Raw genomic sequence first — 24,814 nt, 5'->3', positions numbered from 1 at the left:
GTGCTGCAAGCTAGAAGGCAGCTCAACAGGAGTCCTTTTTAAAAGCATGTTCACTCAGCCTGAAGTAAGGATGAATGGGACAAGGGAACACTAAGTCAAAATGTTTTGATTAGTTTTATAGTTTGCTGGAAAACAAGAAAAAATTATCACCACCATGTGAGAAACTGGACATGGATACATTTTCAGAAAATATTTTTTATTATTCTGAAAATACAAGAGAGAGTACAGTAATTTCTAAACAAGCTAGACCTGAGAAAAAGCAAACTTGTCCTTTGCATAGCATCTGTGCTGATTCCCTCGTTATTTCTTCTAAATCATGTTGATCCGACAAGGCTGATTTGTAGTTTACTTAGATTAAACAACAGTAGTAGCAAACTGATAAAGCTTAAGTGTAAAGTAGCTTACTAGCACTGGCAGCTTAGCTGGCAAACATCATAAAAAGGATTTGAGTCAGAAATTGAATCTCCACCCCTTGCTTTGGAGCTGATGACAGTGGGTGATAAGGGAGACTGTGAATCAGTCGCGTCAGTCACCAACTCCTTTCAAACCAACACGGAGTGAGAGTACAAACTTAACACAAAATCTGTCAATATTGAGCCTGTCATCTGCATCACCTACATAACGTGTGACCTCTGTTAAAAGGTGAGAGAGAGCTTGGCATCAAAATTTGAAAAGCTAAACATACACAACCTCTTGTAGCAGTTTACTAAATAGCCGAAGCTTCAACAACCATCACACTCTTCCCCCAACTGTTTAAATAAAGATGCAAATTAAATCACAGCAAGCTCAGCAGAAAAAACCTTTCCCCGGTGAGAAAGTGGGACACCTGATATGCTTGAATTTTGTCCCTCAGTGATGACACTAAGGCAAAACCACATGCTACAGAGGGATGAGGAGCATTGCTTCTCGGAAGGGAGCAAATAGGAAGGACACAACTGCGTTGTGAGAAAAGCTTTTCATGGCACAAGGCTGCCTGGCAAGGTTTGCCCCTTAGCAGCTCAAGCTTTAGCCATTCCTTCATTTCTTCCTCTTTGCTTGCCTGAAAGATCTATGGCATTTCCCTAACTCAGCTGTGCTCTGTACCATGTTTTATTCATAGTTACAGTTGTGCCTGAAGGCACTCCCTCAGCATGAGACAACCGGAGACTGCTTCAAGGCAAAGGTGATATTATATTAATATTAAATGCATTAATAAGATACTGCTTTCACCATCCTGAACATAGAAGTGAAATGTTTAGGAACAACCTTTATTCTAGCTGAAAAACACAGAGCAGTTGGGTTGGGTTTTTTTTTTTTTTTTTTTGAAAGAAAAAATATGAAGTTTCAACTTACGTGCTTACCAGATCAGCTAAACATGGTGTGAGGAGTTTGATGTTTCAGATGATACAGGAAAAGCAGCTGAGGGAGGCTGCATTTCAAAGTGAATTTCTTAACCAGGCTCCATACAGGAACAAGGGAAGGCAACATGAGCTCAAGCTTCCTTATCTGAAGCAACAACTGCAAGATGAAAGATAACACCCTTGTTGCATGTGAAAAGGTATGGCCTATTTTATCTTTTATGTATCAATTGCTTAAAATACTGACTACACACACAGGGTGTCAAGTAGTGGATTCTCAAATGCTCACGTAGAAGCAGTTTTCAAGAGAATAATTAAACATCAAATTAAGGGCCAGTTAAAAAACAAAATCTGACCTTCACTTGGTAACAACAGGTTGCAGCCTTAATGCTCCAATACTATAAAAAACTTATGCCTCTTAAAAGGGATGCGGTGTAAACTAAGACTAGAAGTATCTGAGCGCCCTAGCACAAAAGTTCAAATTCCAGCAGGGCTGACTCAGTCCTTCCGCCTTCCAAAGTACATAAATTTAATTCCATGCAGTTTTACTGTGAAAGGAATTCTTAAAAGCAGGGGTCCTCCTCCCTGCTGTGCCAAAGCTGAGGGTCCCCCCGCATGATATTTTCCGTTGTTTCCTGCTCCAGAGCTGACTGGCAGGTTCCATCTCAGCTCCAGCAATCACATGGTTACTTGTTGATATTAAACATGTTGCTTTGAGAGCCCCCTGTCAAGTTACAGAAATACAATGACTTGCAGTAATTTACAGATAGTGCGACGTAGTTCCAAATACTGGTTACATAAAAAAGCCTGAACTACATTTAAAGATACTTCACCTAAATATTTTAAGAATGGCATAAAAATCTAAAATTAAAAACTATTGTTTTCTTGCTTACAAATAATTTATTAAATATTCAGGCCTGCTAGCAATTTTCAGGACACACCACAAGGACACAGCAAATTTGCAGGCAATTTACTGTTAGAGTTGTTTGGCTTATGTCTGTGATGCATTCACTCTGAATATTGACTGTAACTGTTCCACCTTTAGTAGCTGTGGGGAAAGCCAATCAACATCAGTAAAAGCAAGGCAGCATCACAAAAAAGCTCCACCAAGCCCAGCAGAAGACAGTAGTGTTATATACCTTCATGATTCCTTTCCCATTGTTTAATTCTTATTTATGATGAGTGCACCAAGAAAGATCAAGCGTGCTCTGCAACTGTTCACTCAGGCTGAGCAGACCCAGTCCCCCGTTTCCATTAAGTTCTTACAGAACTCCTTTGCAGAGCTTTTCCATCTCCAGCAAAGTCATCCATGGACCCAGAGGAACAACCACTTCAGAACCAGTAACAGAAGCAGATAATGACAAGCTCACCTGAATGAAGCACATTCCAGTCTGTGAAGAGAAACAAGTGGATGTGGTGCAAGATAAAGAGGTACAAATATTTCTCAGAGAACAGTTGTTTTCAGATTTAGCCCGTGATGATAAAGAAATGAGTCATCATCCATCACAATGAGTATATGCTAAAGTTAAATCATCTGATGTGGTAACTTAAAACCACATTCACTTTTAGATTCTTTTTTAAACCTACAAAGAAGAGGAACTTCCAACAATTCTCATTAAACACCACAGATTTACACAAGTATTCCAGTACTTTGGCTCTGGAATAGTGTTCTTCACAGTGCTTCCAGAGAGCTTTGTGAAGTATCTCAGCAAAAAGGGGGAAAAAAATAAATTAAAGGACATATGTTGGACAAAATAAACTCCCTGAGATTACCCAGCAGGACACACCACAAATGTACAACAAAAGAGCTTTTAAAAAGCCCTGTCAAGCAGTGTAATCAGTGTAATCACCACTCTAATAGGTGCCATTATTTAAGCAGTGCAAACAGTAACAACTTGAAAGTAAAGACAACTTGAAGGTGTGCAGCACTACAATGAAATCACATTTTCATTAACTTAAATGGTTTATAAGCACCAAAATTACCCAATGAGTTGAGATTGACTAGTGGTGTCTTATTCAGCGTTCAAAACTAAAATGCTTCAGAGGAAGGTGCAAGAAATTAAAGGGGGGGGGGGGGGGGAAAGTCTGTTCCCAGTATGAATATACACCCGTTTACTGCAGATTAACAGTTTTTTTTCCCCTCTGAGTATGCAGTGGGTACCATGCTCCTTTCCACATCTTCCAGGGTGTAAAAATGATCCTTTCGGGACTCCAGGGCAAAGTAATAGCTTCCACCAGGAAAGAGTTATTGATAACTTCTCTGTGTGCATCATATATATTTGTATCTTGCTGTTTTTTGAAAGTTGGCCAGTCCGCCTAAGGTGTAAATTATGTTAGAAGTATGACAGTACAGATGACTTTGAGATTCAAAACTCCAATAGTTTTGAAAAAACACAACTAAACACAGCAGTGGTAATTTTTGCAAACTCAGCCAGAATCTTACATATCCCACACAACTTCTAAACATCGTGGTGTAGCAAGTCTCTGTAAGGTTTAAAAGCAATTATCTTGCTAAATTCCAATTATGCAGAGGTTAAAGATAAACCTTCCCACTCCCCTCTTTCCCGGTTAACCTGGATTTCCGAGAACAATGAGAAAAATACATAGACATTGATACTGTATTTTTTGACCTCAGCAGTCTGATTTTTCGAGTGGATGCAGAGAACTTGCAGAAAGATGGTATGAAAACACTAAGAGAACACATGCAGGTCACTCACTAATCAGCATTCCTTGAGAAAAATATTCTACTTAGTAGATCATTTCAGCAGAGAAACACAGCAAGAAATCTTCACTGATAGCATTTTGCAATCTATATCCAGGAGTTGGAGGTTCAGACTTTGTTTGAACAAGATGTAACCCAGGGAGACAGGATCTCAGGAGAACACAGCACACAACGGTTGATAAAATCAACCCTTCCAAGCTAGAAAGTTTTAAGAATTGCTAGTGTTTACAGAGTTGCAAGTTGACAATTTTGGTATTAAGTATCCATAACATCTTGGAATAAAATGAAAATAAAATGCTTCTACTGCATGAATTTGGGAAAGAAATGGATTGAGATTGTTAATCACTTATATGCTCAAAAACCCCTTGACTTGAAAGCGACTGGGGCTGTCTCACCTGGCGTTTTCAAGTTGAAGGGCTAGAAAGAGGTTGACCTGATGGTCAGGCTACCCTTTAAAGGTCAGCATTTCAAGAGTTAAGGGTTTTACAGCAGCATCAGCTCAGCCATGCAGCTGAGGATCTTTTTTTCTAGTCCTTGATGAATGCAGCTAAGACTTCAGGTCCACTAAAAAGCAGCTACTGACCATTTCATTCAGTACTGGCTTTTTCTCATTACTAACTTTGCAGTTGCCCTTCTCCAACTGGTTGCTGTGCCAATGTTAATTCTTACCTAATTAGATCAAATTTGCTGAATTTTAACAAACATTTTTCTTTTCCTGCTGCTTTCTAGATACAAAGTTAACACTATTCTGTGGAATCTGAAGCTCTTTTGCTAATATATTTAGACCAAACATGGTAATTATATACACTTAATGAGAAAACATTATTACACAGCACTTTATTAACAAGCTGAAAGTCAAGTCTTGAACGAATTCTCTGAGAAACACCATTCAGATAAATTTAATAGTGCATAAGGTCATTCAATAGGCCTACAAGCTATCTTCTAGGCTCCCCCAAAGCCAGAGCTGTTCCCCACAAGACAATTTTCTTACGTGCTTTACCTTGGTACCAGACAGAAAGCTCTGCAGAGCAAGCTAATAGCAAAAGCTGATCACACAGAGGCCTCAGCATCTCCTAGAATCCAAGTCAAGAGGTACAAGCAGACTTGCCTATCCAGGGTAAGGAGTTTAAAATTTTCTCTACAAGGCAAAATTTTAAAGTTTTCAAATCCATGAAAAGAGCTGATGAAGGTCTGATCATCATTAGTGGAAGAAACCCACTTGTGCATAACCCACCAATAACAGCACTCATTTAGGAAGAGAACAAAAGCCAACAGATCGGTTCCAACCCAGATCCAGCACTGTTCACTCAAGCAGCTTTTTGAGAAATCCAGGTGAAAGCATTTTTCCAAAGCACTTCATATTGGTTACACCAAACAGAGGAAATAAAATACAAAAGCTTTGGGTTCACACTGTGCAACTCAGTTTCTGAGAGGATCCAATCCTTCTGGCACAGACCAGACTGTTGAAAATAACTCCTAAGTGATCAGCAAAATGTTGTGCTAAGGTTTGTCTAAAGTCCAGTTTTAGGTATACACATCTTATCTAGGTTGCTGGTTTTCAGAAACTTTATCTTAAAAATGATCTTATTATGAGTGAAGTTTAAAATACAATCTTAAATAAGTTCAATTTTCTATAAATTCTAAGACCAGAGTAGAAATTAAGTCATTTACAACAAGTGATTGTATCTTAATAGTTATCCATCTGAAGAAATCTCCCTGCAGAGGAGAAGCCAGGGCACATATAAAAATAGGTAGATAGGTAGAATTAATTATTTTTTAAAATTTATTTGCAGTATGGTAGCTTAAAAACTGGTGCACATAGTATTAGAAGTCTTGAAATTAATTTTACATGCCTATATGTTACTGAGGAATTACTTATGTCTGTATTCTGAAGCTGCTAATCCAAATCAATTCAGGTAAGCAAAACATTATGTATAATTTATTTTAAACATTTGCTTCAAGTTGCAATGTTAAATACAATGTACTTAAGTATTTTTTCCCCAATTAAAGTCATAGGATCCTTATATCCTTATAGTATAACTTTTTTTTTTTTTCTTCCCACATGAAAGTATTATAAAAACCCACAGTGAATTACATGTGGGATCTCCAACACCTCAACAGGTTCAGCTCAGCAACACCCCCACCTCTGGACTTCGAACTTGTATTTTCTTTATTACAGAAGACTTATTTTATCAGGTTTGCTAAAGGATACTATGTGAAAGCATTTTTTAATCCCCTGTGTCAATATTTGACCTGTACCATACTGTTTAATGAAACACATTAATGTGCTATGAAAATATATAAAAAGCAAACCTCAGTTCTAAGGAACAAACATATATCAAATAAAAAGTGGATAACAGATTACATAGTGAAGAAGGATGCCAAAAAAAGGGTACATGGCAAAACATATACAGAACACTACTCAGTGGTAGTTACCTCTGCAGAGTCTGAACCATATGTTTGAGACACTAAATAAATTAAAAACTGGGTTTCTTACACAGTTGCTTCATCAGAAGGTGGTCACCAAATTCTGCTAGAGAGAAATACAGTGATAACTGCCCAAAGCAATCAAGAAGCAAAACAGATCACCCGTAACAATTCAAATCCAAAAGCTTGACATTTTTCTCTTTTTCTTTTTTTTCCCCACCTTTTGGCACAACAAGATTTTCTGGCTCATGGTTCTGTCAATTAACACACTTTATTTCTCTCTTTCTCTCCTGAAGCCATTTAAATATGGCAAAGTGAAACAAAACACCCAATAACGTGCAGCTCTTGCAAAGTGAATTCTGCATCCGTGTGGCGTGAGAAGACTGGAGAAATACTTTAGAATAGGTGGAAACTTGTGTGGCAAGAACAAGAAAAGTCAAGTGAAACAAAACTTAAAGCAAGCAAACCACAGAGACTGGCCTCCTTAGAGAAAATCCTCTTAAAAAGCATTACCAACTTAAAGCCAGGCAAAGAAAGCATCTTCTACTAACAGCATTACGGCTGTGACCCACAACTAGGTGCCTACCACATGCCAGTGTCCTGGCCCCAAACGTTTCTTCACCCGGTAAGACTCATTCTTTACAGAAGAGGGGCAGGTAGTAATACCTGAGTGTATTTGCATGTCTCAAGAACTTTCGAGTTATACCAGGGGGACCAGCAAGTTCAACTCTTAGGGTGCACCACTGTGCTAGCAACCAAGTATCATTTCTGGCTCAAAGAACTGGTTTCATTTCAGAAAATTATTTCAGTACAATACTTGTTTGCACACTGAACTATAAACATTTTCCACACAATTAGGGGAAAAAGAAAAACCATTATTATGGCAAGATGCTTCGGACATTACATTTGGAAAATGCTTGCTACTGCACTGTAGTAACACTGGCATAAGACAACCTCTTCTTTTTATCACACCTATTTTGACAGGACTTCTAATCAAAATGAATTTATTTATTAATTTTGCGCAGCATCACAGTTCCTTGCCAGAGAAGTGCTCTGTGTTTATTTCCGAAAGGTAACTGCCACTGCTTGAAGATACCAGAAAGCAAGCAAAACCCCACAGAAAGGTGGAATCCCAGCATGAGAACTCAGTGTTTGTCTGTTTTCATAACGTACATTATTCTCTTCATAAAACTACTCCTGTAGCATTACTCCCAAGATACTCTGGCTATCTTTTAACTGTTTAAAGACATTCATTCATCTTTCTTCTCTTGAAAGAGGAAAAAAACCCCAAAAAAGACAACGCCAACCCCTAACTAGACAAGCTAAACTTCACTGCCATGTTACTACGGCATAGCTGCAGCATTTCTTAAGAGGAAAACAATTTTTAGTGCAAACAAATATTTTCCTGCATTTTATAATAGTAAAAAAACTTGAGTTGTCCCTTTTAAGGTAATTCTTAGGAGATTTATTAATTTAGAGCTTCCCAATTAAAGCAATATATTTAAAATAATTTCTGAATAAACAGCTCAGAACATCCAAACAAATTATTTTGGTTCTCCAACGCAAGAACAGTGGAATTCCATTAAACTATTTCAACATCACTTGCTAAAGAGCTAGGACGACCTTTCAGTGGTCATCCCCCTCCCTCCAATCCTACCAAGGGCAATTCCATGCAACTTCTAAAGGCAAGCTGTTAAGTATTACCAAGGAAATGATTGTCACAATGCAAATTAATATTAAGGCCAGTGAATAATAACTGAATATTTATAAATAACACTCATTTCTATGAACGCCTGCTTTTCCAAAATTAACCAGAACAAAAGCACAACAATTCTGTAGTGTACCAAGTGTATATTTCAATTTACTGTATGCAGTCTAACAACAAATTTGGTCATAATTTACCAGATATACATAAATGATTTAAGTAGTAAAAGAAGATTCAGTTCCAAGAGAATAAATTCATACCTTGAGGAAAAACAAAACAAAACAAACTCCCCCTCCCCCCTGAAAAAAAAAAAACCAAACAAAAAAGAGAAAATACATTAAAAATGTAGAGCCAGGTCCAGTTTCTAAGCATTAAGTGAACAGTATTCTAATAAAGCAGATTTAGGTGAATTTCAGATATATATATATTTATATATATAGAACAGATCTACCAATTGTAAACTATGGTTTTAAAAGGGGATAAATGGGATGGAAAAATCTTTATGCTATACTTACATATTCACAAAGCAGACCATTACTTTAACGTTTAAAATACTTTTTCATTCATATCATCTTTGCCCAACTAATTTCTACTTTGGACCCCACCAGAATTACACATTACTCATTTCAGTCTAGAACAATAAGATGTATTCTTCAGTGTAAAAAAAGGCACCCCACCCTCCCGCAAAAAACTAATTGTCTGTCAGGTTTACAATGATGTGGAAACTACCAATGAACCGAGTGGATGATAAAAAAAAAAGCATTTTAATTCCCATATAACTGTAGTTCAAATTTTTCTCAGCTTCAGTCATCAAAAACAATGTCTTAACATTATGTTACTGTTCTACTGATGTAAAGGACAACAGTAAAGCTTGTCTCTTTAAATACATACCAACTTTGATCAGATGGAGCACCATTAATAGTCTGTCCGTCAAAGCATAGTTCAAAGTTATCAGCACAACTAGCATAATTTAGTTACCTGATATAAAATAGGAAAAAATATACTCATTTTAAAATTAAACAAAGCTGAAAAATACGGTGACCCTCGCTTGGTTTTTGTACAGTACTGTCACACTGGCCTAGCTATGTGTCATGATAAATGCTCTGCTTATTTACTAGTGACATGATAGTACATCAGCTGTATTGTTCCAATAATTGCCTGAATTAATTTGCCTTAGGCTAGACAACAGAGGAGTTTAAGATGAATGTGAAATGCCCTCCCCTCCCTATGCAAGAGGCTTGAAATCATTGGTATGAGATTACAAACTTAGGAAAAAAATCCACATGGCTACAAAAGTTCAAGTTCCAATGCCTCTTAGAAAATTTGAAACAGAGAGTGTAAGGAGCACATCATCCTGAAAAGCAGACAACTCAAAGAGAATTATTTTGCTTTGGACTTTTTGTTTTTCTTAAAAAAAAGAATAATTCCAGCAAATTAAGTCAACAAGACAAATATAATTGGTTTATAATAAACACTAGCAACAACCCATTAAGTACAAAAGAATAGAAAACAGTCTACGTTCATTTTAATGACGAACGATGGGCACAATGGCCTAGTGTCCAACTCACATCACATAAACTAGCCAAAAACCGGACAAGTAAGAAATTACCAACCAGAAAGTTGTTTTAATATGACACTTTCTCCATTCCTTGTATTTTTATTCTGTGGGACTGAGGTATACACCACGGAAGTCAAGAAGTTTGAGGAGGGGGGCCTTAGAGGAGGAGGGAGGAAACATTATTACATCAGATACCTTTTAGTATTACTATCTCTTTTGACTAACTGGGAGAAGAGTTACCCATGCTCTGATCAGTTTATTATTTTCATTATTGGTCATTTCTTCTGCAAGATCGTTTTGGAACTGATGAATCAATAAAAACCTTATTGAAAAGTCAAAACTGTGAAGAAACAGACACTAAATTAATGCCATCATTAAACTTCTCCAGTGCTTTTCACTTATTCCACCTGCCAGCACAGAGCCAAAAGTTTTAAAATCAAATTTCATTACGGTGTTGTCATTATCTGTAATGCATATTTATTTAAATGATTGGCTTTCACCTATCAGAGTATGGGAGAGGTAAGGTTTGTATGGCAAAGACATGCTTATGGAAACAAGGGCCATTAGCCCAAATTAGCTTCACTGGTTCACTGACAAAGTATAAGTGGACTTGGTAAAGCTGTCTTTGTTTTCCATACTAGAGTTGCAATTTTCTTCATTCATGTTAACAGATACATGAATGTGTAACATAAGTACAGTTACTACTATGTCTGAATAGGACCCAAGTAGCTATAACCTATAAATAATAAAAAATACATTTTTCTTTTGATAACTGACTGTAGATGTGAGGACTCTGTATAATTCAACCAAATGGTTGTATGCTGTACAGTCCTGTGCAAATATCATAAAAAATTAATAATCCTTTTTTACTATAAGGCTTTGACCCTACATTTTTCACAGCAATGTAACTACCATCCAGCCTGTACCATATTTCGCAAGCCTTCAGTCCAAAAATGTGGAAGAGTCAATCCATGTAGTGTCCATCTGCAGCACCCTGAAGCCATATGCTCTGTCAGTCATCTAAAGGCATACAAACTTCCCCAGATTCATCCCATCGAGACTGGTCATTCTGTTCTTCTACATCATCACCAAGCTCCTCATCACCTTCTCCCACTTCGTTTTCCTCGTATTCTTCATCCCTAGGGAAATCTGTGTCCTGCACCTGGTCTGCTCCCTCTTGCCCTCCAGGCTGAGATTTATCTGCACAGTCTACACAAACTCCGTAGCGCCGGGATCCGTGTCTTATTCCAACGCTGGCTGCTAGCATGAAGATCTTCTTACACACCATACATTTATACTTTTTATCCTTTTTATGCACCTATGGAAGAGAAATATTAACAGATGTAAATATTCATACCAGGCTGCATTTGAGTACAGTACTAAAGAGCTATTAATAATATTACTATAACAAAAATTCATTTTTTAACTTCTCTGAAAAACACTCCAACACTGTTCAGAGAAAGAAATACCACTGGAGATGCATTTTGACTGCTTAAGATACTGCCCACAATGCAACTACCTGCTTACTATTCAGCAGGTTGCAGAGTAGCTGCCTGTTAGTAAAACTTTTTATGATAATGTTTCGCACAAAACACAATGTCTGAGGTGTTGACTGAACATAAAAAGAAAAAAAAAATCCATCAAGAAGGGCACACTTTAGCTGAAGCGCAAGGGTTGGCTGCACTGTTACACTCTGCCAAATTTCATCTCCTTTCCTGGAGGAAAAAATCTTCAGCTACAAGACCTGGTCAGAAACTGCAGGGCAGAAACCCAATGTACCCCTCTGCCCTTTGTAGCAGACTGACTACAGCCCACTGTTGCCATCTTGTCTTGTGAGCCACAAAGGAAGAAGTAGAGTAGCTGCTGGGAGATGTTGAACAGTACCAGCACCAGCAAGGTGATCATGACCTAACCGCTACCATGTCACTGAGCTTCCTTATACCATCAGCACCTCCACCACTGCATTAAACAACACAACACTACAGAACAAAATGTCCTTCAGACTTGGTTGTATCATAGCTACTCCTGTCCCTTCAGGATATGACCTGAATAATAACCTGATATGACTCAGGTTATTATTTACTCTTATTACAGTACTGACTAACAATGACTATTTCATGATAGCACAAGCTAGAAAGGAAATTTAGGAAGACTTACACTACGAGCTTTTTTCCTACATCCATATTAAAACTAGGTAGCACACAACCACACTTCCTGCTCAGTAAGGAACAAAGAGCTAACTATAAAGATGCTACAGAGACTTATCAAACACCTTCATGAGGGCTGGAAAGGGAACTTCCACTGATTCTCAAAGGACAGAGGAAAGCTACCAAAATGAAGAAGTGCAACTGACTCCATTCCATGTATTAACCTCTTCTGAATATCTTCAAAGCATGCCCCAAAACGAGTTCTTAAAAATTACAGCTTGGAGAAAACAGAATTATTTGAGATAGAAGGGACCTTAAAGATCACCCAGTTCCAACCCCCCAGCCATGTGCAGGGACACCTCCCACTAGAGCCAGGTTGCTCAAAGCCCCATCCAACCTGGACCTGAACACTTCAAGGAAGGGACATCCACAACTTAGCTGGGGAACCTGTTTCAATGTCTCACCACCCTCAAAACCTCCTAATGTCTAACCTAAATCCACCCTCTTACAGTTTGAAGCCTTCACCTCTTGTTCTGTCACTACACACCATTGTAAAAAGTCTCTCTCCAGCTTTCTTGTAGACCCCCTTCAGGTACTGAAGGCTGCTACCTTATCATCACAAATGTGATCTTGCTTTTATTACTCCCCTAAAACACACCTTAGATTTCCTATAGTAACTATTACAACGAAGTCTCAATTTCCTTACAGACAAGATACAAAGCACCTGCAAAATACACAAGACGGATAATACTCTTCTCGGATCCTCAGATAAACAGCACTCAAATCAAATCCCAAGTTATGCAACATGCACAGGGCAGGGTAAGCTTAAATGCTGATTATGGTATTGCTATAATGCAACTCAGAAGGATGCTTACTTTCTGCATCTCAGATATCTTTCATTCTTTCCTAAATCTTATAGCACATACCATACTATAGCTTTGTCAAGTTGTGAATTATTTCTTGTGCCACTGATGATAGAGTGTCCTCAGAAAACGGTGAGGCAGCATTACAGAACCAGCAGATGTGCTATTCCATTGCATTAACACTAAGCCAAATTCCCTTTCATTATCTACAGAATATTTACATATACTGCATTCACTATGACAGTGGTGAGACTCTGTAAGAGAAGCTGTGGCTGCCCCCTCCCTCCGTGAAAGTGTTCAAGGCCAGGCTGGATGGGGCTTTGAACAACCCGGTCTAATGGAAGGTGTCACAGCCCATGGCAGGGCGATTGGAACCAAGTGGTATTTAAGGTCCCTTCCAACACAAACCATTCTATGATCTCTTTATCACATCACTTTCAAAATCATCTTTTCCAGCAACTGTCTTAATTGATACTGTATTTTCCATTAAGAATTTAAGAGCTATATAGTTATCACAAAGGGTTAGTTATCTTCATTAATTTCAGGTTAAGATAAAACCATTTACATTACGGCAAATCAGAGAACAGTGTTTCTCCCAGCTACCAAAACATCTGAAAAATACCAAAACCCACTCATACAAGTGCATAATCACTCTTGAAGTTACCTACCAAGGAATGTCTCTTTACATGCTCTCTTCGAGTAAACAGCTTCCCACAGATGTCACAACTGAAAGATCTCACTCCTGTGTGAATGAGCAAGTGTCTCTTTAGTGTTCTTCTGTATTTGGCTACATAATTACAGTGTGGACACTTCAACTTGTTCATGATTAAAGCAGAGGAGTCACCTATGAGAAAATAAGCCATCAGGAGAAAATACGATGAAACACAAAAAAGAAAAAACATTGAAATATGTTCTGCCTGGTGCACAAAAATAAACTAGTGCAAAAGAAATTAAGCACTCACATGACTTTTTGTCAGGCAAACTGGAACAATGCCTGCCTGCAGAAACCACAAATACTGGAAGGTTCTGCATGTATGATCTTGCTAGAAAAATACCTACTTGTAACCAAGGCATTTTTACTACAGAAGCATGAATCAATTCTTTGAAAATAAGTCTTATTTAATGAAACAGAGTAAGTTAGCAGTAATCCATTTTCTAGAGGTCATCTATACTGGAAAACACTTACTCTGGATTAGAAATCCTCTAGCTCTGTGGCATTTAGAAAATTACAATCTTCTCTCTCAATATTCTATTTAAAATCATGTGCAGGAATTGCCTGCCAAGATGTAAAATTTAAAAAAGGAAATTTAACTAAGCAAGAATGAATATTGACAAAAGGAGTAGGGCAGTTGGAGATGGCATAATTCTCAAATAGCTAAAAAGGGAAGTTATTGGTTCTGAACAGCTATTTTCTACCCAAAATCTATTTTCATCTGACAGGAGGAAAAATAAAGAGAGCAGAAAAAAAAACCTTCTGGAAGTAGACAAATACCACGTTTTCCTTATGATGGAAGAAAGCTATTTACGTATTGATGGACCAAGGATAGCACAGCCTGCTCAGAGAGTAAGTGCAGAACAAGTTTACTACAGCTGCCTATTTGCAAAATTAAGCACAGGGTGCTGTGACAGCACGAAGGCTGCACAGGTATAAAAGGATTATTTTGAGAATAGGGTATTGACTCAATTTATTACAGGTGAGATAGCTTATAAACATGATTGTTACCATCGAAAAGTATCGAAAAAGGACTGGCTAAGGTTACATGATTATACGTTCATGTTATTATTATATGTTCATGCTGGCAGGAAGAAAGCAAGAATAATTGTGTGTTATGTGCACAGCCATGCACACCTTATCTAAGACATCTCCTTCCAGCTTCAAAATCCATCAGAGCATGGAAGTTAAATTTTGTTAATATTCCAAAGTTTGCCTTGGTGTATCGGAGCACTCGCACAAGCTGCATGTCGAAGTGTCACGTAATGGCTTACGTGAACAAAAATATGCCCAAAAAAAGGTTTTAAATGGCAGTTGTATGCACATCAACAGGGATATAACAGACAGGCAGACATCAGTACTGTATGACATATAGGAATTTGCTGTCACAGGAACAGGCAGGTCTCCTAAAACCTGAGTTCTAATCTCTTGCCTGCTAATGATTTTCACCTTCTGATGACTCAATTTCTTTCACTGTAAACCCCAAAACATTTAAATTAAACCATAAACCACAACCCACTAATAGCTCAAACTATTAGAGGGAAGAGGCAGGCATTACTACCACCCAGTTGTTAAGATCATCTGTTTATTGAACACATATTTTAAGGATCGAGCAATAATTATTTTAGATGTAGTGGGTTTTTTGGTACATTTTCAGACAGAAAAATAATTACAGATAATTGCTTGCCTGAACCATTACAAAAGGCATGTATGCTGTCAAAGGGTGGGCTATCTAACACAATTTGACTGAAGAGGCCTTTAGCTGTGACTGCACCAAATTAAAAAGCTTTATTGCAACATAATTTTAATTTTTAATAACAACAAGTATGCTCCGAGATCCACTTTAAAAATTATATTTAACTCCATGTCTTCAAAGGGTTCAATTTCAAAGCCCACTTATATGTTTAGTTAAGCTAACTAAATGGAGGAAAAAAAAAGCTATTAGATGATTAAAGAGCTCTGGTATATTCATATTTAGGCACAATACAAGAGCTGATACAACCCATGTTTCATTTCTACTTTTACATACATTTTATTTCCTTTTTTTTCCTCCAAGGAAGTGATCCTATTTACATTACCCAGAAAGGCAAATGATATGGAAGAAGATTACGTAAACACTTAATCTTACAAATCTTTACAAATTAATCAAGTATTACCATCACTGACACAGAAGTTGAAGAACCCCTATCAGAGGCAAAAAACAACCTCCTCTCCATCAGATATACTTGCCATTTTCCCAAGCTTCTTTTGGCCAAGATTCTGGCAGCAGTCCATACTTGAAGTCACTTGAAGCACCTGGCAGCAGTCCATACTTGAAGTCACTTGAAGCACCTGGCAACAGTCCATACTTGAAGTCACTTGAAGTACCCGGCAGCAGTCCATACTTGAAGTCACTTGAAGTACCTAGTACAGACACAGTCCTACTTTAGCTTCCTGGGTTCTCTGTCATGTTTCTTTAGCAAAATCTATATTCTTTTAAAAAGTGTGACAAAAGAAGTTTCAGATCTTAAAATAGTTTTGTATTTTTTCACTACTGAAATGAAGAAATAACTGCATTCCTAATTTCAATGAAATTAGACCTGTGAACTAATATTCACAGCACCATTTCTTCTCACCATCCTGCAAAAATTCCAAGCCTTTTTTTGTACTACAGGAACTACTATGGTAAGGACATTTATTCCCTCACACTCATCATGACAGGGCTGGAAGATTTTACACTGGATTCTCTCTTCTTGCTTTGTACAGTGACTTCACCTGGTCTACTACAGGCAGTCGAGCTGGTACAAGAGCTAACATTTTCTACTGAAGGTGTAATTTTCTTTATTGACTTAAAATACCTCAATGGTATATTAAGTGCTCTGAACAGCCCTATTTATATAAAGTATCTTATAGCTATGTCTAAATCCTTTTTTGAACAATCATCTCCATTACTCTATAATAACCACAGCAAATCAAGAGACCATAATTACATGGAATATACCAGCTTAAAAGGGTGGTTTCTGTATTTACATTTGGTCTTTAGACAAACTGTGCAGTTTGTGCTGTCTTTGCAGCTTTTTTTGCGCTTTAGAAGAAAAACATAATTCAAAATTGAACAATTCCTTAAAAAGATCCTTGCTTGTTAAATTCTGTAATTTTGTAAAAGTAAGCATTGTATGAGCGAACTGTATGCTATTATTACACAGCACAGAGAACTATAAACTGTACACCTGAAACCTGTGCTAGGCATTTGACAAAAATCGCATCTGTGGGGCAAAAATCTTCCCCTCAATCCCCAAGACAGAAGTTTGTTAGAAAACATGAAGTCATAGAACCATTACTTTCCTCACAGGCACACAGTTTTAAAACAAACTGCACTGGAAAAAAGGCAGATTTTCTTTTATTTGTCTGGATATTGCTCAGGTCTTCACATTTGATTCCTAATGTCACTGTTGTGAAAAGGCTGAGAAGGACTTCCTAGCTAATAGGTACATTTTTACAGTCTGTACTGTACTATTTTTTATAGTCTAAAAACTTTTTACTTTGTCCCTATATTGCTTTTTAAGATTTTTTTCAGGAAAATCCTTTCAGAGTAAACTAGAATTTCATTCAGCTAGTGATAAGCTGCATACTGAAACACTCGTGACCTACAGTTTTACTGGAACAAAGTACAGATTACAAATCCTCACAGCATTAGACATTTACAGTAGTTTAATTTACAGCTCAGGCCGTATTACAGTTAGTAGCAGTGGTTTCATCTGCAAGCAAGACAACAGTTCAAAAGGGAATTAATAGATAGGAAGCTTATAATTCTATTCTATCCAACAGACAATGGTGAATGGTAAGCAAAGCTGGATCCTGACTGCCCTGCTAGGTATTCCATCAGAGTTTGAGTGGCCAAAGAACAAGAAAACTCAGTGCTTTAGCCCATCTACCTAGCTACTTTGGTAAGAAAAGAAGGGAAAGGGAGTAATCTCCCTCTCTTTTAAGAAACAAAGTAGTGAGGAAAGTAGTTTTTAGATTATTCTTTTAAATTACTGACTCTAATAGCTGTTATGTCCAAAAGAGGCTAGAACTCCTTACACTAATTTGGAGCTATGGACTCCAGCAATGGCATCTCACAAGAGCTCAAGGAATAGAAGACAGATACCCTATAGACATGCCAACTACAAATTCCTTTGAGGTGAGCAGTAAAACTTCTTTCTGTAATACACAAGAAAGGATTAGTGAGGAAGCAGTGCCGTACAGTCCTGGACAAGAGCAAAGATGACATGTTATCAAAGCTAAAAGCTTCCAAACTGAAGCAGACTTCAGGATCTACCAGAGAAAAAAATAAAACAATTTTAATAATCTGATTAAAATACTAGACTTTTTCACCCCTCTAAAGGAACAGTCCTGTATCTCATTGACCAGTGCAAGATCAGTGATTGAGTATTTATTTTAATCACTTCCCCCCCATGGAAGGAACATCTGTAAGAAAAACATAGCACCTTTACTGCTCACAGATGTAACATATATGCTGCCTATAGGAAACAAATAACTTTGTAACTTCCTCCAAGCCAAGCACACAGGAAAGACTGACCCTAAGTATGAGCTGTACCGAGCTGAACACATTTACAACACCGTCACTTACACAGTTTTTCTGCATCTAAGAGAACACAAATTGAGATTCATTAGGAACACCGAAGTTCCTAATTGGTATTGAAGTTCAAGGGTACTTAGGAGTTCAAATCCCTGCACAGGTCTAGATCTAAGGATATGACTTGGCAGAGAGCCAAAGAGACTTAAGAGCTGTAGTCTATAGTGTAGATAAAAGCTACTAAACCTTTCTACTTCCAGTTTGAAGAGAAGACCTGCTGTAACATGAAAGAACGCTGGCACAGATACCACAAGAGATAAGAAGTTGCTACAGACACTTCAGCCTCTGCACAGTACAGGACTAAGTAGATCATAATTAAATCTAATGCTTATTCTTAGAAAAATTTGCTGACCTAGCAAATTTGCTGTCTAGATTAAGCACACATATAATGTGTTCAAAATAAGAAATAATACATTTTTAATGTCTAATGGCTCATCCACACAGGAAAGACACAAACTGCATATTGACTGGGAACTGGAAGTACAATACCTAGTTCCTGCTGGTTTCCCCGGGTGGGCATCTAGCCTGCAGCCAGGTAAGATACTGACTGTAGCTGAGCCAAATACAAGATGTTACAGACCTCTGTGGCTCCTAGCATCTCCCATTCCTCCTCCCACCCAGGCTATTGCCCCCCAAATCTGCTTGCAAATATGCAGATGCAGCTAACCTGCTCCTGTCAACTTAAACCCAGGTCATTCTGACAGGAGACTGAAAGCAACTACATATGCAGTTGTCCTGGTAGGCACTGGGTAGGGTGGAATGAGGGTAACACAGACAGCAGTGGCAAAGGTATTGAGAAACTCCAAACCAAAAACCAACAAAAACCCCACAGACAGTAGTTAAAAAAAATAATATTCTGTATCACCAGAACAGGCTGTCGGACCCCAAGTTTGTCTGATCTTTTTACAGTTAAGTTGATTCGTAAGACATGTAAGTTAGTAATTCAAATGTCAATTTGCCTTCAGTACCTACCCATTCTTCTGCCCTGCATGGAGAAGGTTTTTTATCAGTAATCTGATCTAAATAATGAAACAAAACAAACACAAAATAACAAAAAACCAACAACCAACCAAAAAGCCAACCAAAACCCAATAAACAAGAAAAAAGCAAAACCCAACAAGAAAAAACAAAACGAAAAAAAACCAAGAAAAAAAAAACCCAAGAAAGAACAAAGGCAAGAAAAAACAAACAAACAAACAAAAACAACAAAAAAACCCCCAAAAAACCCTGAAACCAAATCAAAAACAACCCAAAAGCAGAATACAGATAAAATTAACTACTAGCATTAAAATTCTCAAGATGGCAATTTCAGACGATACAAAGACAGCCCAAAACACAATGAAGGGTCTGTGCAGGTTTTTATAGAACAAAAGCTGCAGGGAAGGATTTTATTTTCTGTTGTGTTTGTTGTCAGAAAAAAAGGATATTCAGATGTCAGACACAGATTTTTCAGTTCTAAAGGCAACAACTATGGGTCATCACCAGAAAGAAAGTAGAAATACCCTTAGCTTGACATGTTCCGCTCTTTTTCTGTAACCATTCATATGCTGCTTTTTGGGGAAAATAGGAAGTCTTTACTGAGTAGGGGATAAAAGAGATTAATGAGAAAGATCAGTGACAGAAGTTATTGAACAGGTCATTAGATAAAGGCATATGGAAGTAGGGTGCCTTGGGCGAGAATATACAAAACTTTCTATCAATACAGTTGTATGCAATGAACTAAATTGTTTTCTTTATATATATTACCACTAAAAACAGGTCCAAAAGAGGAGAAAAAGAATACTACTATTTTTCAATTAAGTTTTCTTGATATTGACTGTTTATTCAAATCAATTAAAAAAGGACACAGTGGATAGGATAATCAATTAGTCCATAGCTTTCAAGGACTCTAAAGACAACTCTGGTAATCTGATACAATCTGGATTGCTATCAGAGAGCTGAATTTGTTGCCTAATGTTGGCTAAGAACAGTAGTAACAGCCAAGACTGATATATACTGAGAAGGTAAGGGAAAGAAAATATATTGCGCTCCATTTATTTGCTCCCAGAGTATTATTCACATCTTTAACCTTGCTTCTGAAAAGGAGTCAGACATGTTACTTCTCATCTGCCTCTTGCAACAAAAAGCTCAAACTTCAGACATTTTGCCAGTGAAATCTTAATCATTCTCTATGTACTGCTCCAAATTAATTTTTACTGGTTTTCATTCATAAAAAAAAATAGTTCATGGCCTTGACTATGGAGTCACATCTATCACCAACTAACCCTGCCAGATGACCATCGACTGGAGCCAAATACATAGCCTACTTGCTCTCCAACTGGCTTGTCATGTTTCCTGAAAAACTTCTCCCTGAGAAAGGGATGCCATTCACATCAGAAAACTATTTTACTCATGTTTCCATAGAGACTACATCAATGAAATATGAGATAGTAAGAGCTTTTCTCATCCAGGTAATTTATGGGGCAGCTGTTACTCTCGGGGACTATCACAAACTAAAACAAAAACTTAGGTCTGAAGGGACCTCTGAAGGTTACGTAGTTTAATCTCCTGCTCACAGCAGGGCTAACTTCAACGCTGGACTAGATGTTGAGTTGAATCTTGCCAAGTTTTAAGTATCTACAAGGATGAGAGATTCCTTAAACCCTCTACACAATCTGTTCCAACACAGCCACGCTCATGGTGAACAACTTTGTAAAAGAGCTGGAATTCCCTTAGCTATAACTTTTAAAAACAGACACTCGCCCTTTCACTGTGCACCTCTGAAAAACATTTGGGTTCATTTGCTCTATAATCTCCTTAATATGGTAGGAGACAGCAGGTAGAGTCCAACACCTTTTCCATACTAAATAAATTCAGTTCCTCTCCTTCAGTAACATGTTCTCCATCCCTCCAGCCACCTTAACGTCCCCTCCAGCTTGCTGGCACCATTCTTGCACTGGACTGCTCTAAACTGGGCACATTATTTCTACAGAAGTATTCTAATTACTTCCCTCAGCCATTTGAGGGAAGTCCTAATATTTCTAGCTAATATCACCTAGGAGCCATCACTGCTTCTAGAATGCACCAACTTATGCTAAGCTTGCTGTCCACAGGGATGTCCTGGTTCTTTTCTTCAGTTACCACACAGCATTCTGATTGCAGTGATGCACAGGTTTGTTTCTTCCAGATGCAGGACATGACATTTATCTTTACACAGCATCTCTGTTGGCCAATTCCTACAGACTGTTGAGGTCCATCTGAACAAAAGTCCAGCCCAGCCCTGGCATCCAGCATTATCGACCATGAGCACCAATTTCATTTCAACTGCAAACTTGCTGAGACGATCTTCTGCACTGCTATCCTGATCACTGATGAAAATATTCAACAGTATGAGACTTGGTAAGCTATTTTCAGGAAAACAGCCTTTCTTGATTTCACTGTAGGAAAATTCCTTCATCCATTAACTTCTGGGCTATGTTTTAAGCCCATGGGCCAGACCATTAACACTGCAAACAAGTCAATTTAAGAATGTACCTTAAGAGCTTTCTCAAGCAAAGTATTTGAGAGACAACTCAAAGATTTTCCAACATAAACATTTCACATCACCTTTTCATCAAGGTGATATTTGAGGTGTAAATTAAAGTAGGGTTTTCAAGGAGATATAAGACCTGGAAGGTTGCCTGAAAGTCCTGAAGACTGCCTGACATTGAGGATGAAGGTCCTTTGATACAGTAAAAAACAACAACCATTCTCAATACTCTGGTAACCACAGTATGTCTTGGTGTTACATTCTATGTGCTTGCAAACTCTTTGAAAAAGTGACTAGAAAAAATTCGAGGAAATAAATTTGCCTTGTTCTCAAAGCTGCAAGTTTCCTCCCATTGAGGGGATAAAAAAGTATCCTACTGGAAGAAAAAAAAAAAAGTGTTTATTTCCATCCCCACTACAAGGCTTGTCTACACAGTAAAATCATTACTTTATTCCTGAATCAAAGAACTGCTATTGCTACTGTTTTGTCAGCTACACACTGTGTCTTGTAAACCTCTTTTGTTAAAATAAGAACTAATTAAGGCCAGGAAACAGAAGAGTCACCATACTTCTTGGTCAAAACCACTTGATGTCACTGCAGTAGAGACAAATACACAAGAACTGATACAGGCCTTCATTTGTATTTATTCATATGTAAGAATGCAAGCACAGATACCATAACTGTGTAGAGAAAGTTTTGGTCTAAACAACTTTTTATGCTAAAACAGGTGAAAAGAAATGCTGAGATCTCCATGTCAGCTTCTCTATCTGCAGGCAGTCTTCCAAGCAGTAGTATAATTAACCCAAACCCTTGTGATGAACTGGTATCTCAGCATCATTCATCCCAGATTTACTTAGCCAAAACCTACCTTTGTTGACATACACTGGGGGACTGTCTTCATACTGGACTTTGAAGAAAAAAGGCCCAAGTCAGAGACACAAATCTGTAAAACTACAAAAAACCCTACCCTTCCAACAGAAAAATACCCAACCAAATCTAGATACTTCCTTGGGAGCTGTGCACAACAAGACCTGGGAGTACATGACAAATTAAGATTGCTAGACCAGTATCATGCTTTCCTGCCAAAGTAATGTGCAACACTACACTCTAAAGAAAGGGGAACAACTCAAGTGACAAGCAAACAAATGTGTAAAAGAGTGGAACTTTTGCGCAGCTAATACTTTCCATGAACATGATCGGACCATGAAAGACAACAGCTGCTTAACAAAAGGGGACTTTTTTTCCCAACTTTGAAGATCATGTCCCCTCAAACTCTCCCTAGCCTTGGCAATACCAGAAGTGACTGAATTTCTGCAATTGTGTTTACATTTTTACAGATCATGCTAACATTGTTCCACTGTTCCCAGTATGACAGAATGAAGCTTATAACTAAAAAAGCTGCTAGTGGCAAAGTGAAACTGTGTGCTACAGTTGTACTCCTACCAACACATGTCTACTGCATGTACTGCCATGAACGTTGGGGTAAATACATAGTATAAGCTTGCTATGCTATAGTATTCTACATCTTGTATAAGCTTTCTACTCTGTGAACACGTTTCCGAATAGATATATTTACAGATACCTGCCAGAACTGGCACAAGTAAGAAATTATGTTTGCCTCCCTCCTCTGCCCCCCAAACCAACTCCAAAGCTGTGTATGTACACAGAGAATAAATGGTTGGCATTGAGCAAAACAACTCATCAAGGAAAGAGAACATGAAAAAGGAAAGCTGAAGAATTGTCTTTTACAAATTACACACTACTGAAAACCTATTCCATCAGCTACCAACACTGAAGATGACCTATCCCTTCCCTCAAATTTAGAAAAACAAATAAAACCAGCCCAAAACCACACAACACACTTAGACTTGCAAGCCTGTAGTAACTGAACAGCAACTGATCAATTTATACTTCTATAAATACTTACATGACAAACACACTCTAGGATATGAATGGTGGTGTAACTGAACTGAACAGGCCAACCAACACAAAATCCACAAGTTAAACAGGAAAGGTAAAAATATTTTTCTGTACCATGTGTCAATTTTGGCATAAAAGATATTTTTAAACAGTCCTTTAGTGGTCTTTAAATTCAGACATACCATATGGGAATGCACTGGAATGTGAAGGCAAGCATGTAGGAGACAAGGGAGCTGTAGATAAAAAGATTTTCTAGAATAATTACTATCTGGAAACTTCCTTTTTAAAGTTGCGTTCTAATCTTAATGCTGGTTAAAAAAAGCCCCACACTACTCTGAAAAATCAGCTACAATCCAAAAGAATCTGAAACATCTGGAGTAAAAACACTTTCATTGCTCAGAATGTGTTTATTAATTCCGTTTGACTTACTGAGCTGCATCTTTGCGACACAGAAGGGAAGCCAGCTGAAGATACATAACAGTGAACTTCAGTGGCTGGAGTTATGCCCCCCATATGAAGATACATTTGTGCATCAAGCCATCATCTTTACCATCTCATAAATAAGGTGGCAGAAAATTTAAATCAGCACTTCAGATGGACAATTTTTTTACAAGTGAATATATTGCCTGTGCTTCAACTGCACTTTTAACTGAAGTTTTTCAGGCAGAAAATGTCTATAGACACTACCTAACCTTCTTTCCCAAACCATTCACCTTTTTGTTTTGTTTTCTGCTGTTTTTACAGTAATACATGGAACATGACTTAAAGTTGTGTGGTTGTCCATACCATAAGAACATCTTACCTTATGCCAAAGACATCTACTTGTCTTTGGGATCGTTCCTGGGGAAAGGTAAATTTAAATGCAGAGTTAAACCATGACACCCACTCATTTAAATGAACTGTCTACCCAAACCAGGACAATGGGGAAGATTGATCCCCAGATGCTGTACACTCTTAGGAGGACTTTAAAAAAAAAAAGTACAGAGCCTTCAATATCAGATTACACAATAGCATGGTAAAGCAGGAAAAAAAAAGCTATTTTGTTATACTATTTTTTTTCTTTGTAACTTAAGAGTCAAGTAAGATTTAACCCTACAAGAAATATACAGGTGTTCAAGTAAGTCCATCAATCTTGATTTCTGTAAATACAAAGTTACCTGACCTTACAGTAAAGGCGTGACTGTGTTTCATCACATCACAAGAACTGTTGTCAGCACTACAAATTCTGTATGCAGGGTTAGCTGAAAAAAGTAGTTGCTTCTACAGCAAGCTGAATTAAATCACTTAAGAACCCCCA

The 24,814-nt window shown here is 37.7% G+C and overlaps 1 protein-coding gene across 1 annotated transcript in view; it reads right to left on the bottom strand.

Annotated features, from left to right (window-relative positions):
• Positions 1–8,317: 8,317 nt before the first annotated feature.
• ZBTB10 (zinc finger and BTB domain containing 10) overlaps positions 8,318–24,814 on the bottom strand; it is a 30,403-nt gene continuing 13,906 nt past the window's right edge. The window contains exons 3-5 of the mRNA XM_071737837.1: positions 15,701–15,874; positions 13,428–13,603; positions 8,318–11,067 (exon numbers count right to left, since the gene is read on the bottom strand). Of these exons, the coding sequence (XP_071593938.1) occupies positions 10,762–11,067; positions 13,428–13,603; positions 15,701–15,874 (656 nt within the window). The 3' untranslated portion in view covers positions 8,318–10,761. The remainder of the gene's footprint in view (positions 11,068–13,427; positions 13,604–15,700; positions 15,875–24,814) is intronic.

This window comes from Heliangelus exortis, chromosome 2 (assembly GCF_036169615.1).
Source record: "Heliangelus exortis chromosome 2, bHelExo1.hap1, whole genome shotgun sequence".
In the NCBI taxonomy this organism is placed as follows: domain Eukaryota; kingdom Metazoa; phylum Chordata; class Aves; order Apodiformes; family Trochilidae; genus Heliangelus; species Heliangelus exortis.
This window is presented reverse-complemented; position numbering and strand designations above follow the sequence as displayed.